The sequence below is a fragment of the Solanum tuberosum genome, unplaced genomic scaffold (genome assembly GCF_000226075.1).
Source record: "Solanum tuberosum cultivar DM 1-3 516 R44 unplaced genomic scaffold, SolTub_3.0 scf00141, whole genome shotgun sequence".
NCBI classification, from domain to species: Eukaryota; Viridiplantae; Streptophyta; class Magnoliopsida; order Solanales; family Solanaceae; genus Solanum; species Solanum tuberosum.
The window spans coordinates 293,128-310,653 of NW_006239075.1; the positions used below are offsets into that span (position 1 = coordinate 293,128).

General features: G+C 31.3%; 3 protein-coding genes across 4 annotated transcripts; all 3 read left to right on the forward strand.

Moving 5' to 3' along the window:
* The first annotated feature begins 6,818 nt into the window (after positions 1-6,818).
* Positions 6,819-13,600, forward strand: LOC102588374 (putative F-box/LRR-repeat protein 23). Its single transcript, XM_015311145.1, has 3 exons — positions 6,819-7,286; positions 12,468-13,129; positions 13,340-13,600. The coding sequence occupies exons 1-2, from the start codon at positions 6,904-6,906 to the stop codon at positions 13,102-13,104; spliced, it is 1,020 nt and encodes a 339-aa protein (XP_015166631.1). The 5' UTR covers positions 6,819-6,903; the 3' UTR covers positions 13,105-13,129; positions 13,340-13,600.
* Positions 13,601-15,101: 1,501 nt separating this feature from the next.
* On the forward strand, positions 15,102-16,372 carry LOC102589033 (60S ribosomal protein L32-1-like). Its single transcript, XM_015311134.1, has 3 exons — positions 15,102-15,204; positions 15,285-15,401; positions 16,232-16,372. Exons 2-3 carry the CDS (start codon positions 15,312-15,314, stop codon positions 16,370-16,372), a joined length of 231 nt encoding a protein of 76 aa, XP_015166620.1. The 5' UTR covers positions 15,102-15,204; positions 15,285-15,311.
* LOC102588702 (60S ribosomal protein L32-1) lies at positions 16,357-17,169 on the forward strand. Of its 2 annotated transcripts, none has more exons than XM_015311146.1 (2): positions 16,357-16,797; positions 17,016-17,169. In XM_015311146.1, exons 1-2 carry the CDS (start codon positions 16,412-16,414, stop codon positions 17,029-17,031), a joined length of 402 nt encoding a protein of 133 aa, XP_015166632.1. In that variant the 5' UTR covers positions 16,357-16,411; the 3' UTR covers positions 17,032-17,169. The 2 variants fall into 2 exon arrangements, with proteins under 2 accessions (XP_015166632.1, XP_006352982.1); XM_006352920.2 differs by having other exon boundaries at positions 16,357-16,699; positions 16,918-17,169.
* The last annotated feature ends 357 nt before the right edge of the window (positions 17,170-17,526 follow it).

The following is a 17,526-nucleotide window of genomic DNA, read 5'->3' on the forward strand; positions in this document are numbered from 1 at the left end:
CAAATATAATATACATTTATCGGTTTGGTTTGGTTCGATTATTCGGTCATTAACCATACACAAAAATAAAATAAACAATTTATTCAAAACGAAAAATAGTTAGAATGACTTAAATTACTAAACTTTCAATCACTAAATTTACTATCAATAAAGCTTTAAAATTCACTATATTGGCCTAGAAGGAAGAGACAATAACATTTTCAGTCCCACAAATAATTGACATAGACACTCATATACATGAAATCAATAAGATAAATGTTTCATCTTGGGCATTTTTGCTTTCAATAAGTAAATTATAAAGAAATTTTAATGAAAATATGTATAAGATCTTTAAAATTGTTTATAAAAATAATAAATTGAGTATGTATATTAACAAAATATATGTATATAATTCATCGGTTCGGTTTGGTTATTTCTTCGGTTTTTTCGAATAAAACCATAACCAAACCAATTACTATCGGTTTTCAAAAATCTAAAATCAAACCAAACCAAACCCAAATAAAATCGGTTTTATTTTATCGGTTTGGATCGATTTTTATCCAAACCGTGAACACCCCTAATGTTCGGTATGAACGAAAATGTTTTTCATGTAAAATGCTTTCATTGAAAACAAATATCTCACAAAATATCGGTATTATGTGAAGGAAAAATTACATAAGTGGATGTCTTTTATTTAATAATTACCACTTTTAAGTATACTTTTAATTTATTACCATTTTTGTCAACTTTTAGCAATACTCAAACAATCTTGTTCCTTTGAACTTAGCAAAAAGTGCTGTCATTCACAACTTTTAGTAATACTATCATTCAGCCAAATTGTTATATATAGTTAAAAGAATAATGTTGACAAATGTCGTAAATATTTTTTAAAAAGTGTACACGCAAGTGATTTTCCCTTATGTGAATATGCAATGACATAGATACATTGTATTTCTCTTGTATATGGATATATTATATTTCTCTTCAGCATGAAATAAACATATTTCGTGATCTTTTAAAATAAATTGTCATTGTATTTCATAAATACATAAACTATGAATATATTTCATATTTAGTAAGAAAATCATAATTAATTGAATGGCGAATTAATTAATTACCAATACAAAAACAAAAAGGTAGAGAAAATGTTTTTGTTTTTCACAATATGTTAAAAGATGTTGGGATCCTAATTTCACTCAATATATTTATATAAAGTAAAAATTTATTCTTTGATTTCTATTACTCATAAAAATATAAATATCTCTTGCGATTATATTTATATTTTATCACTAAAGTTGAACGATTAAATGCAATACTCTTGATTATACAATTTAATTGTCAAAATAGCAATATTTATGAACTAGAAAAATGTACTTGAACTTAAAGCATGTTTTTTCTTCTTAGTAAATCTCTTCCGATTATCTTACTTGTTATAACTAATTATTATATTACTAGTGAAATTGTCTGCTCTGTGCGCGGTTATCAAACACGATAAGATGTTATTATACATTTATATAGACATATGATTGATTTCATAGAGGAAAATGTTCGATTAGTAGTTAGATGACTTCCAACAAAGTCATAAGTTACTATTTTAAATCAAAAGAAAATACAAACTTACGACAATAATTTTTTTATATAAAATATAAAACAAAGAGAAATCAAGAACTATAACAAAAAAATACAACATCATTCTTATAATCTTAATCATTAAAAAATAAAAAATAAAAAACACACACAATCAATACATAATCTTTCGAGCTCTTGTCTACATCCATTCCCACAAGCCAATCAATATTCAATAGTTTTCATTTTATTTTTCAAATTAAATTAAAAAATGAATAAAATAAGTATCGAAAACATAATAATTTAAAAGGCTAATATAATCATTTCTCCAAAAGTCTTACAATACTTCTATTTTTAGGATTATAATATGAATAATAAATAATGTCATGAATATGACTATTAATTCTTTTAGAGGATATGATATTAAAAATTATGAGAGTAATGAAAATAACAATCCTTAAGTTTTGCGATAAATAATATGAATGAACGATTAATTGATATATTTATAATTCCACAATAAAAAAATAGAGAAATTGTACTATATAAAAAAATAAATAGAATTCTTAGCCAAAGATTATATATTAGAATAAAGATGAAAAACTTAAGAGACTCAAGACATTATTGTATAACTTTTAGTGTTATTTAAAACGTTTAGTGAATGGTTTGTAATTGAAAATTCATGGGAAAAAATTAGATTTAAACATTTTTGAGGAAGTAAAAACCAAAAAAAGAGAGAGAGATTTATGTCCAACAAAGTCATACTACTGTGAACGAAAATAAATTATAAATTTACGACAATCAAAATTTTATATTAAATAATACAAAATAAAGAAAAATCATGAGAGAACTAAAATAAATTATGCAACATCATTTTTGGGATCTTAATCATTAACACATTAAAAAAAATATGAAATCAATATACAATCTTCCGAGCCACAATCCACAATCGTCGTTTAATAACTTTCATCTTATTCTTTCATGTCAAATCAAAGCATCAACATAGAAAGTAACAATATAAAATGCTAATGTGCTCCGTTTGACAAAGTCCTATAATATCTTTATTTACATGACTACAATATAGGATAACACATAATATCATGAATATGACTATTAATTATTTTAGAGGTTATAATAATAAAAAGTCATGGGGTAATGAAAATAAAGACAATTAAGTTTTGCATTAAAAATAAATAAAAATGAGTTTTTTAGCAATTTAAAATTAAGCATTTAATATAAAATTTGCATTACATGAAACTCTTGTCAAATTCTTACAATAAAATTCAATTAGTAAAAATTACGACTTACATGTAAATAAAAAATAATAATTATACATTTCCTCCAATAATCTCACGGGTGCCTGTTAGAATGAAATTTGATCCGTTTGTCAAATATCAAGGAGAAGATGAACTTTTTCTTTTCAACAAAAAAAGAAGTACCTACAATAAAATAATCAAATCTCATGTGAGTAAAAAATCAATTTATACGCTATAGGATACTATTTTATAAACTTATAAGAAAGATTGTGATTCTTGGCCAAAAAGATGAGTAAACTCCACCTAGTTAATCCCTAGCTCTACTATACATATAAATTTGACAATTTCTTTTGTAACAAAATTTTCTAATGCCTCTATTTATAGGACATAATATGGAATATCAAAAGATATCAAGAACATGACTATTAATATGAATTAGGAGTTATGGTTATCAAAAGTCATGGGAGTAATGGAAATAAACACAATTAAATTTTTATTCTAAAGAATATGAATAAATTGAGTAGTAATTGACACATTAATTTTTGTACAATAATATTAAATAAAAAATAAAAAAATTGTCAAAAAAATGAGAAAAAGGATCAACATGATCCTTGGCCAAAGAGAGGTGTCCACAACACTATTCTTTTATCTAGCTTTATATTATATAAAATTTGCATTTCATAAAACTCTTGTCAAATTCTCACAATAAAACTCAAGTAATAAAAATTATGACTTACGTGAAAATAAAAAATACTAATTATACATTTCCTCCAACAATCTTGCGGGAGCCTGTTAGAATGAAATTCTATCAGTTTATCAAATATCAAGGAGAAGATGAACTTTTTCCTTTCAACAACAAAAAAAAACACCTGCAATAAAATAATCAAATCATGTGTGTAAAAAACTTAAAGCGATACATAAGCTATAAAATACTATTTTATAAAGTTATAAAAGAAGTTGTGATTCTTGGCCAAAAAGATGAGGAAACTCCACCTAGTTAATCCCTAGCTATACTACACATAAACTTGAACAATTTTTTTGTAAGAAAATTTTCTAGTGCCTCTATTTATTGGACATAAGATGAAATACCAAAAGATATCATGAACATGACTATTAATATGAATTAGGAGTTGTGATTATCAAAAGTAATGGGAGTAATGGAAATAAACACAATTAAGTTTTTATATTAAAGAATATGAATAAATTGAGTAATAATTGACACATTCATTTTTGTACAATAATAATAAATAAAAAATAGAAAAAATTGTCAAAAAAATGAGAAAAAAGATAAATAGGATCCTTGGCCAAAGAGAGGTGTCCACAACACTATTCTTTTATCTAGCTTTATATTATATATAGATTCATCTCTCGCTATTGCAAATAAGTGTAAATTTAATTATAACATAAATAAGTTGATGTTACTAAAACATTAACAATCAATCAATACTTGAATTATTGTTATTACTTCTTCCGTCTCTCTCGATTATAGAATTAGTAATATATTAATATGTAATAAATAATAGATAAGTGTTAATAAATTAAATAACATCTCACGATGAAACATATAATAATCAAATATAAAGCTTAAGCTGGATTGATACTTACTTTTATATAGAAGTATCAAAATTCATCATTTCTCCAACAACAAAAAAAAATCCATGATAAAACTAGTACTGCTAATGGAAATATTTTTCTCCATTAAATAAGAAAATAAAAGAAATATCCAAGACGAATATTTCCACTTTTAATTAAAAACATGAACTAGAATAATTTTTGTCTTAAAAAATAACAGAAAAAAATAGTAGAAGAAAAGCTTAAAAATATTCGAAGTGTTGTCTTTTCCCCTCAAAAATAGAATGGAGGCTTCTATTTAAAACTCAAGGTATGTCCTTCTTAACCATTCAAAATCGATTGTTGCTATTTATTTTTTATTTCAGCAATTGAATTTCCTTGTTTTTCCTTTTCTTTCATATTCGTGGATTTCTTTTATTTCTTTCTTTTTTGATTTTCTTCTCCTCTCTCTTTTAGCACAAGCCCCACAAAGATTTGTTCGACTCTTTTTCATCTTTATAGCAGCTTCTAGTTCCTCTAATATAATATATGATTCTTTAATTTTGTTGAATCTTTTTTTTTTATGAATTGGTACTTGTATTATTATTATTTTTGCCACAAATCTCCTTAGTCAATATTTTCTTATAAAATTGTGACATTTTCTACCTAGAAAATAGAAATATTATTGTAAAAAAATTAAAAAATTATAAATAATATTTTTCTCTTATCATTAATGAAGAACAACGTGTCTAAGCTATGTATTTTTATTACGCTAAAATATTTGATAGGTTGCAACACCATAAAGAATAATAAATCAATCATTATAAGTGTGTGAATCATATCAGTAATTTGAGAGATTTTTAAAACAAACAATATTTAGTGAATAAGTAATTTTTTGATATTATTTTCTTTCAAAATCTAAATTCAATTATCAATAGTGTAAAAGGAAAAAAAAAAAAGGAATGTAAGAACTATCCAAACTAGTTCATACAGTAAAAAAAATTCGAAGAATAACATTTATAAGAAAATATTAATCATCATACATTAGATTTTACGTTTGCGACTAATCAATTTGTAATAAATATATAAATTACATGGACTATTTGAACTTTAATTGATTGTGTTCATAGATTTGATGAATAAGTATAGTATGATCATTCATATATATAATCTATTTTTTGTGTGTAAAATTAGTTATTCAAAATTCAACTTAATTATTTCGCTTTTATTTTATGATAATATGTATTTTTTTACCCTACACATTTAAGAACTATTATATTATTTCATGTAAATTTGTTGTTCAGAATTATACTTAAATAATATTGTTAATATTTTATGATAATATGCATTTTTTTACTCGACATGCACAACAGTGTTATGGTAAAATTAGCAATACAAAGACTAAGTGCATGGACAATTTTCTTAACTCGTCATTGAATTTTATTTTTGTCATTTTAACTTAATCTCGTTTTATTTTAACATTTTAATTTTAATTTTACATATCCTTTCAGCACAAAATATTAACTAGACAGATTGACGAGATTACTTATTTTTAAAAATACTTGAAAGCTAATTTGACTTTGATATTTGATATTTTTTTATGGTTAATAAGTTTCTTCCCTATTTATTTCCTATATCTTCTCTTCAATGTTATTTTTCCCTTCACCTATTTTACTTATCCGCCTATCTTTTTCATTTAATCTCATTTTATATTTAACTTTTTAATGATAACATTCTTTTATTTTATATAATAATTCATTTCATTTATATAAAATTAAAAATATCCATTATATTTTACATTATAAAGGACTAAAATAAAATGTTAAAATAACAAGTAAAGAGTCAGATTTAGGAGAATAATGTTATACCACAATCTAAAATTAGAATTATCGGAATGTTGATAAATATTTTGTTGTTGCTACATAGATTGAAAAAAATATATATTCAATTATTCACAATAACATAAACTCGATATTTAAATTAACACATATTACACCATTACTAATCGGTCTCAAAAATAATTATGTAGTTTGAACATAATTACATAATAATTTTTTTTGCACAAAGATGACAAATTGATACATGATTAATGTAAATGATAAGTCGACTCGAATGGTTTGGAGAAAATAAATTATATAGCATTATTTAATTGGATGTTTTTTTATCCTTTTAATGTTTGTTTAACTCGTATTGAAGATTTATACGAAGTTCTTTTCATAAAAAAAGAAGATAAATACTTATATACATGATAATTTTCTTGTGTGTAAATGATATATAAAAAATGAAATTGCAAAGTTAAAATAAAATAAGATTAAATTGGAGTATTAAAATAAAATTTTGGAACAAATTAAAGAGATTATGTGCGTTTAGCATAGTTTATTTATGGTATAAAAATAGCATAGTTTTTATTTATATATGGTATAAAAATAAGTGGCAAAAATATTACCCATGCTTTAGGCATTTTGATTTTTTCCTTTTTCTTCCTTCAATTGCAGTGATAAACAGCTACTCCGTAAAAATAAAAGCGGTAAAGCCCTAAAATAAAAAATAAAAAATGCCGAAGCCAAAACGGTATGAATGGAGAATCAAGCAGAAACCTCCCCAGAAAGCAGCAGCACCATCATCCGCCACGCCGCCGCCACCGCCGTCGCCACCGTGGGTGGAGCTTCCTCGAGAAATAACGGCGGACATCTTTCGCCGTGTGGGAGTGGTAGATACATTGCTAAATGCACAGAATGTTTGCAATAGCTGGTGGGAGGTGTGCCATGACCCTTCCATGTGGCGAGTAATTGACATGCGCAATCCAGAAGATATGGAAATGGATGTTGTCTTTCACAAGTCGTGCCGCGTTGCTGTTGATCGCAGCCAGGGTCAGTTGTCCAAAATTAACATCGAGTATTTTGGTAATAACGGCTTGCTCAAGTGTATAGCTGAGAGGTATGTGTGGTTTTTTTTTTTTTCGCTATTCATTTTATTATAAACTTTTTGTGATATTTAGATCTTTCTAACTGATAGTGCGGATATGCATTTTGATTTATAGAGAGTATTTCAGGTAACATTTTGTATTTTATAAACATGAACTACACCAAAAAGTGTAATTACATATGATCGCAAATGAGTTGTCTTCCAACAAAACCTATCACCTAGACTCTCATAAGTAATCTAAGACCTCAGGAATATACACTGCTTCTTGTGTATATTCTTGTTTACATAAATATTAGAGAAGGACCAAACAGTTCGGGAGTAAGAAAAATGCTTTCCATAGTAATTGGCAAGTGTTTTTAGGAAAATAAGTAGGTTTCTTATTTATTTTTTTTGTGTTTGTTAGTTAAGCAAAAAATACCATTCTAAAAGCATTTGAATATAATTTTGATAGATATTATTGAAGATTGGGTGTGGGGAGTTAGGGGTGTGGGTGAAGATGAGGTGTGTTGGAGGGTGGGCAGCACGCAATCAATGTGGAATGTCACTAGCAGAATTTGTGTCATTATTAATGAGTAGCTTGTTTTCTCAGAGAAAATGTTCGTCAAAATATATGACCAACCTAACATGGGAAAATTGAAAAACACACCCATCATCTTCATCTTCCACATAGAGCTTCTGTTGTCCTCAAACCACCTCTCATTTCTTTTCTTTCAAACAGTCCATCAAACGCAGACAGGGATAATCTTCCATATCTCTCCGTCCCTTTACAAGTTTCCATCTTTGTTCCATCAAGCTAAAACTTCCTGGGTTCACCTTGGCATGGACCACCTTATCTCCCTTAGATTAATGAAAATCCTCCATAGTAGATCTGTTGTCTTACAGTGTAAAAAAAAGAGATAGATAGATTGATTGTCTCTGCCTCAACCTCACATAAATAGCATCTAGAACATAACTGCAGTCTCCTTATGATGAGATTATCTTGAGTGAACTGCCTCTCTTGCCAGAGACATGATTGAGAAAATATTGAAATGTGTAGGAGTTGGTAGATACTTGATTTTGATGTGTAAAAACACACGGTATAAACTTTGTTTAAAATGGGACCCCATTTGATGCATTTTCTCTATAAAAGTGTTGGTGCTTGATACAACTTGTTGTTCACTGCTAAGTTTGTTGAAATGTGATTTCTGTTTCAACTTTTGAATTCAAAGTACTCAATCTTTAAATAACCCCTTTTTGCACAATATGGATTTTGTCTTTTCAGCATTGATTAAAAATGTGGTCTTTTCAGCTTTTATGGATGCTCACCCTGTCACTGCAGCACCACGCACCATAGGACTCAAGCCACTTTAATCTCCAATCTTGTCTATGAACTTCTGTAACTCTTGTCATGGCACACTATGACTTTTGTACTCCTAAATGGTCAAGCTTTGCCTAAAAATATATCTTTAGCTAGTCTTTTGGGCATTACCATGCTTAATCATCTATTTTTATAGGACACAATTCTGGCTGTTGCACCATGAGATACCAGAGCACTCTATTTTTTAAAAACAAATAAAGCAAGGTTGCATAAAACTGCATGTTAGTTGATATATTCATGTTTAATTTACATAGTGAATTCAATGAGTAAGCAAATATTGTCTTGATCGGTTGACCTAACAAAAATCTAACATAAGCCGTTCTAGGAAAAAATTAATTATCACCATTGAACATACATTAGCAATATCAAGTACTGATGTTCGCATTATACAACACTACTAATTATTTCCTTATAGGAAATGTTGGTCACTAATATCTGTACTTAACCTAAGCTTTAGCTGCAAGTGCTTTATTTAGATGTATTCTATTAGAAATGCCCCGGAAGAGAATTGCCAAGTTATGTGCTTTTGTTTAATGATCAATTCTCAGATTTTGACAGGTGTTTCTTTACCCTCAAAACCAGCTCAATAAAAAATTCATGCTAAATAGTTTGGGATGCCATTAAAAGGGATGCGTAACAAGGAAGGTATTTTATAATAGACTTTCTTACTTTGATCTTTACTTCATAAAAAGGAAGGTATTCAACAGTAGATGTGTCAGATAGAAGAATTAGATTGAAGCTAATCCTTGCATGCATATGATGGACTAGCTCAAGATGTTTTGAGGATATATATAGTCCTATTTTTGGCACAAGAGAAATTTAAAGATGAATCGTAATCTATTTTAGAATCCAAGAAGAATCAATGATACACTGGTTTTGCCCTTTGAATTGTGAATATGGCATCCAACATTGCCTTTGTGCAGATGATATTGATAACATTTGTTACTTTCTCAAAAAGGAAGGTGTGTTACGATAACAACAATAACAACTACTACGTCCTTGTCACAAACAATTTAGGATTTGCTATATGAATCCTCATTTCTTCAGTTTAGCTCATACCATTATATTATCATAAACAACAAATAACTACTACATACGTGGTTTCATACCATATCATCATAATAATAAATAAAATAAAAATAAATAATACGTTAAAAGTATATATATAAATGATACCACCCCTACTAATAATAAAAGTTCCATACGAGTCTAAAACCTATTGTCAACTCACATTTATGGATCATTTTCTTCCATTGTTCCATGCCTTTCGTTAAGTCTGTATTGATACCAATCATTTGGAGGTCTTTTAAGACCACTTTCTTCCATGTGATTTAGGTCTACCTTGTGTCCTTTTAACATCTTCAATTATCATAGTTTCACACCTACTGAATGTGCATCTATAGGTCAATGCAAAACATGTCCAAACCATCTCAAGCAACTTTCGCACCTTCTAGCAAATGTAGTTATTTATAATCTTACCTAATTTGGTATGATTGCACATCCAACTTAGCATTTACATCTCTTCAACACTCATTTTATGTATACATTGATCTTTAGCAACCCAACATTCACTATCATATAACATAGCTGGTGTCTTATAGCTGTTCCATAGAACTTGCCGTTCACTTTGGTAGGTATCCATCTATCACATAACACCCTGGTGACACTTCTCCATTTCAACCATTCTGTTAAATCTTAGAGTAACATCTTCATCTATCACTCTTGTTTAATGAGCCTAAAGTTACTGAACTAAAACTAATAAAACTTCATTCTGTTATATAGATATAAGAATCAATTTATACTTCTCAGTCAAGAATGTAGTCAAAGTACGCAAGATCATTTGTAGCAGGCCTGAAGCAACTGTGGCAGATTCTTGGTCTCCTCACGGGTGGAACATATGCTTCAGGAGGAATTTAAATGACTGGGAACTCGACAGGGTGGGTATCCTGTTGAAGGAAATCGACAAGTTCAGAGGCACAGATCCAGATACTATTAGATGGAGACATAATACTGATGGGGTGTTCACTATGAACAAATTGTATAATACAGAAATCTTGAGGCAACCTGGAGGCAGTATAGGCCCATGGTCAAAGGTGTGGGATTGTCTGGTCCCTACTAAATCAAATGCTTCACTTGGCTGGTAGTCAGAAAAGCTCGCCTAACACATGAAGCCCTTCTGAAGAGAGGAATCCAAATAGCATCACAATGTTTTCTTTGTAATGAGTATGCAGAGACAAACATCCATTTATTTATGCATTGCAAGGTGACTGGCCACTTGTGGTCACTTTTTTTTAGTCTTTGGGTTATCAAGTGGACTATGCCAGAACACACTGCAGACCTCCTTAGTTGTTGGATTGGGAGAGGTGGTAGCAAGTTATAAAGAGATGGTGGGGAGCAATCCCTGCATGTATTTGGTGGACAATGTGGAAAGAAAGGAGTGCTTGGAGAACAGATTTAGCTCTCTACAGAAAACTAAGGGGAACTGTATTGCTAATCTCCATTTCTGGTGTAAAGAAGAAAACTTAGAGGATGCTGTCGAGTTGGTAGATTTTTTAGGAATTAGCTTTTTTCTGCTGTTTAGTTTTTAACTTTCACTGTTGATATCTTTTTGGATGTGGCCAGCATAAACCTTAATGCTGAGGAATACGATAACAAGTTTTCAAAAATGTAGCCAAGATAAGTTGACCAAATCCGGTATGGATCCTACACCTACACCATGTTGTGTAGATACGGGTGCGGCAAAGATTTTGAAGTCCACGCAGCGTAGGATGCAAGTAAACAAGTAAACCTCCTTGACATTTGATCCTGGCTCCCCATTGTTGTCACTTTATCCTAATTTAATGCCAAACTTATTTGAACGGTAAGTCTGGCTTGAGCTTGGCTCTAATGAGTTCTGTGAGTCTGACGTATTATTGGATAAATTTGTGCAATTCACAAGTTAATATTTCCGTTTGCAATCTCCAATTGAAACACTACGTCATGCCAACTAACGATACACTTCCCTGGAGATTTACAAGCATTGAAGAAACAACAGATTGCTGTCATTTTTTAAAAAACTTTTCTGATAGAAGTTAAAAGACTTTAGAGAAACAAATATTTTATAGTATGTAGCAAATACAGTGTGTGTTCCCTGAAATAACTACGAAACAACTTTGTATTCTAGTTGGTTGTAACATTCTCCCAATGTTAAATGGGGAACACTACCTGGATCTTCCTGATATTTTAAATGAAAAAGGGACAATTTGAAAGTTGTGGTGTAATTGTAATGGGAATGGTGATATGTTGATTATTTCCTTTTCCAAGGCAATTAAATTTTGTATTGTTATGTATAAAGTATTCCCTTTATTTCCCTTCTAATATACCACAAAGGACAAAGCAGAAATCATAATGATGTAGCTTTCATTGCAGATAGGCAGAAGTAAGAATTTATAATGTTTGATGATGTGGTAAAATGTTGATCTAAGAAAATCCAAAGGAGGTAGCCAACTTTTTGCTTAAAAATGCAGATTTGTGAAGTTGGAAGTTGCTTTTTCGGAGCGGCGGGGTAAGAGGGAATGTTGGGTTTCAGAGATAAGAATTGAATTTTTCTTTATTCTTGCTTCAAGTGCATGACTTTATCTTCAGTCCGTTTTGTTTACTTTTTGTTAACATGTGTCATGTTCAGCCTTTTACATTGTTTTAGATCTCTTATCTTTGTGTTGTCAATTTGCTTTGTGTGCATGCTTTCTAGCTAATTCAGCTCTGAGTTCGATGGGTGTTTTCCCTTGCAGTCTTCTCAAATGTAAGTTTGTTGTATTTTTATGTTTTTTTATCTAATCTTATGCCCTGCTAAACAGATCAAATCAGCTAAGGCATCTACGACTTGTCGGCTGTGATAATATTTCAAAGGGAAGTTTAGCTGCAGTAGCTAAAAATTTCCCGTTGTTGGAGGAGTTACACATTTACTTAACTTCTATTAGTATAGTGGATATTGAAGTTATTGGTCGTTCGTGCTCTCAGTTGAAGTCATTTACATTGAACGTCTGTGGATTTAGAGGAGGATTGACAGGATTTAGAAGATTACAGATCAATGTCGATGATCAAGCTCATGCTATTGCATTAAATATGCCTGAATTGCAACACCTTGCACTTTTTGGGAATACAATGACAAACGAAGGTTTGTGTGCCATTCTTGATGGCTGCCCCCTGCTTGAATCACTTGACTTACGCCATTGCTATAGTATTGATCTTGAAGGGGATGTTGGAACGAGATGTCGCCAGCAGATTATAGATCTGAAGTGCCCTCATGATTGCACTCATGGTTATGAATTAAGTGCTCAAATTTGTGATTACAACCCTGCCGATGATGAATCTGACCATGGTCTCTCAAACTATTATAATTACAGTGACTTTGACTATATTTATCCTGACTTGGAGTATGACGACTTCAATTACCTTTCTGGAGATCTGGATGATGATGGTTTCTTTTGGTGAAGATCGTTCCTTAAATCTGTTAATGGTAAGAACATAGTTCTGTACAATGCTTTTAATTAGTACTAGCATTATTTCATCTCTCTTTCCTCTGTTAAAAAAATTGTCTCCTGCTCATGCTGGTGAAGCTTAGCAATAGGCAATATTTGAGATCCACCTGGTCTGGTGGAGATCTTAGGGAGGAAAGGCGGACTTAGCTATTTGCTATAAAATCAACGGTTCCATTGTTGTTTTGAAGGTTCTTGGTTGCTGGGTCAACTGCGAGTCGTCCTGCTTCCATTTCAGTTGGAAGTGTTTAGGTTTTGCACATTGCTGGTGGCAGATTTTTAATCATAGTTACTAAGGCAGGCCTTCACTTTCTTCCTTTAGCACTTTACTGCTCTTGGAACCATCTGTAATTACCGTGTTCTCCCCGTCTGCTTTGGTTCATAAACTAGTTACTTGAGATAAATTTGGGAATCTCTTACTGAAGGAGGTTTGAACGTATAGTATATATATAAAGAAACGGAACTTCAAATTAGTTTCTCACTGTAATTTGTTGTTCTTATATCCTTGTTTTTATTCGTTCATTCTTTTCCACTTTATAACAGGGAAGGATTTGGTCGAGCCATTACTGAATGGCTAGTTCTAAGCTAGACTCAGTCCAACATATTCCTTGGAGGAAATTAAATCTCCTGCCCTTTTATAATTTGCGTACCTATTTAGATCGTAAAAATGAAAATATCTCCTAAAATATCATGAAATTGGTAGAAAACAATGTTTCCCTCAACATTATGGCATGATGAATTATCGACATATTCATTTACTTCATGCCTATTTCCCACTCCAATATTATATTTAAATTAGCAGATTTATAAACAAAATATTCCAGCGTTATATCGCTTCAGAACAGACGTAAACTGACCACCTATTATTTCAATTTGTCGTCAATCACGTAATTTCTTATGATATCTCAATTTTAGTTCTCAACAGTTGTAAACCGACCTTCTATTATATCTCACTAACATAAGAATAGATATGTCTAAGTAATAACTTTAAAATCCATTTCACTGCATTAAAGTTGATAAAAGTATTTCTGGGCATTACAGTTAGAACTATAGGTGGTGATGTTGGTGGCTTACTCATCTTTAACAGACTTATTTGTATCCGATGGAAGATCCATCGGTCAATCGTTATTCGACTCAAAGTTGATTGGTACAATCTGCATGTTTGCCTACTCGTCTTTCACCGGCCTATTTGAACCCAACTACAATCTCTTCCCTTGTAAAAGAAAAAAATTGTGTTACATCACTAGGCTGAGGATTTTATACAGAGAGATTTAGATTGTGCAAAGTTCGAGAAGCTAAATTGGCTACTCTTCCTAATAATAAAAAGTCTTGTTGGACATTGAAACATAGTTGTCTTCATTCAAATTTTGTATAGCCGATCGTTATTGATTATCGACAAACTCTATTTTCCTTTTATTACCCACAAAATATAACCTTAAGCCCAGTAATAAAAAGTTATATTATAGACCCTTAATCTCCCGTATGATACTAAAAAAAATCTCGATTTAACATAACACATATTGTTCACATGGTTTAACAATTAGTAGTTCATTTATTAAATAAGTCAAGGTTTACAGTTGTTATTTCGATATTACGAGAAATATAATTAGGTGCAATTTCAATCCAACCATCACCTTTGTTTATTATATTTGATCTAGTTGGTTGATGAATGGACAAGTTTGTCAAGATTCAACTTTTAAATTTAAACAGAGTGATAAGATTAAAAGACGCTAAATCTACTATACTATCCTCTATGTTATCTTTCATCTTTTTAGAGTAACGTTTTAATTTTATTTAATATTCTCAGTTATGTTTTTATGCTATAAGCATTCAAAAAGTAAAAGAAAAAACATTTAACCACATTCCATTTTATTCATGGGCCTTACAGTGGGCCTCAGTTTCATTTGAACATATACGGCCCATCGAATAAAAGCCTTTTGGGCTTTCACATCTGAAACCCTAGTTATTTCCCCAACTTTGATATATAATTGTACTACTCTCCATTAACAATCTTCTCTAGCAAGGAGTTCGCGGCTTAGCAGAAACCCTAGTTCCAGTGAGTATTCTCTCTTCCAGTTTGTCTTCTTCATTCATCTTTGTAAATTTTGCATCTAATGTGTGACGTCTATTTTGCAGAAGGTAAGGTAAGGTAGAACTTCAACAATGGCCGTACCTCTGCTTAACAAGAGGGTCGTGAAGAAGAGAGTGAAGAGGTTTATTAGACCTCAGAGTGACCGAAGAATCACTGTCAAGGTATACTCTTTTGTTTAAAATTTATTTGTAACTCTGAATCTAAAAAAGTTAATATTTGGCTCTTGCTGGTCCCTAAATTTCTCTTTGTTGAATCTATATTGAATAAGTGTTTGGTGTGATTTTTTTTCTTGCTACCTGGTTTAACTATATTCTGTGTTTGCGTTTGATTATTTTTGATAAAGTGATATAATTTATGTCGAATTTGTCTAAAAGGAGAAAAAATTGACCCTTGAAAGAAGGGAAGGGAGAGGGAAAGAGAGTTTCTGTGTCTGAATGTGTCAATTCAGTAAATGCGTTACCTTAATTCTCTCTTATTGCATTTCTTATCATGTTTTCGGTGTTCCTTTACTTCTTCCTCCCGGAATTTCTTAGCTGATATCCTTAAGGTGAATATGACTACATTTGATAGCTAAGTTGCATATTCGGTTCATCCATTTAGATAAAGATCCTCCTTTTAGTATCACATATGCATCCTTTTTTTTCAATTTCTCTGGTTTGTTTGGCTTTATCATTCTGTTATTAATATCATCTTGTAGCACCATTCATCCAAATAACACCTTCTTTGAGTATTCAGCAACTGTTTGTTAATAGCTGTATGTCTTTGGGTGTTTGGACTGTGAAGTGACGGCTGTATAGTGGGTTGTTGTGGACTTGTGGCAGTGGTGCTTCGTTTGCTTAATTGAATTAGATCTCTAAACTGGTGATAATGGTGGCTGCCCTATGAAATATGTGAATTCATGTGTAGTTTCTAGAAGTCTTTTGGTTCTTCAGTTGTATTTGGACTGAGCAAGCTTACTAATTGGACCTGAACATTCAATTTTTTATAATAGGAAAGCTGGCGCAGACCCAAGGGTATTGATTCTAGAGTGAGGAGAAAGTTCAAGGGATGTGTCTTGATGCCCAATATTGGTTACGGGTCAGACAAGAAGACTCGCCACTATCTTCCCAAACCGAAGGAGTTCGCGGCTTAGCAGAAACCCTAGTTCCAAAGGTAAGGTAGAACAACAACAATGGTCGTGCCTCTGCTTAACAAGAAGGTCGTGAAGAAGAGAGTGAAGAGGTTTATTAGACCTCAGAGTGACCGAAGAATCACTGTCAAGGAAAGCTGGCGCAGACCCAAGGGTATTGATTCCAGAGTGAGGAGAAAGTTCAAGGGATGTGTCTTGATGCCCAATATTGGATACGGGTCAGACAAGAAGACTCGCCACTATCTTCCCAATGGCTTCAAGAAGTTTGTTGTGCATAATGCTAGTGAGCTTGAGATCCTAATGATGCACAACAGAACTTACTGTGCAGAAATCGCACATAATGTTTCCACCAGAAAGAGGAAAGAGATTGTCGAGCGAGCTGCCCAACTCGACGTTGTCATAACAAACAAGCTTGCTAGGTTGCACAGGTAACTTGATATGCTCACTTACCTGTCACCTAATTTGTACTATAACTATTGAGTTTAATTTATCTTTTGTCTTGTCATCCAACATGTTTTTCTTTCCTTGCCAGAACATACTGTGCAGAAATTGCACATAATGTTTCCACCAGGAAGAGGAAAGAGATCGTCGAGCGAGCTGCCCAGCTTGACGTTGTCATAACAAACAAGCTTGCTAGGTTGCACAGCCAGGAGGATGAATGAGCATTTTGGCTTTAGATGAGATCTCTATATTGTTTAAGTGTTTGAACCTGTTCCTTGTGTTTTGTTTAATTAATACTCTGTTTTTCCCGAAGTGGATTTTGATACATCCTATTGCTATCAAATGCTTAAATTTTCAGATTTTAGTAAAAAAAATATTCGACCCAACCATTAACCCGATTCTAATATCCACTCTCTCATATCACTTTACCCATTAAAACAGAGACAACGGTCTTCAGTTTTCTCCCATCGCTCGTAATATCTCAGAAGAAGTCCCAGAGAAAAGACACCTTTTGTGGTGACAAAGTGGCTATGGTCATTTTATTTCTGTCAATCTTCGTAATTTACTCTGAATGATGATGTTGAATGTCGACAAAAAAACATCTCTTTATTGCACAATATAAAGATCAAATATTTTTCCAGATTGAAGGTATCACAGTAATGCAACAAACTTTAACCGACTATAAAAAACTTTTTTTCTCTGTACTATTGGGTGGG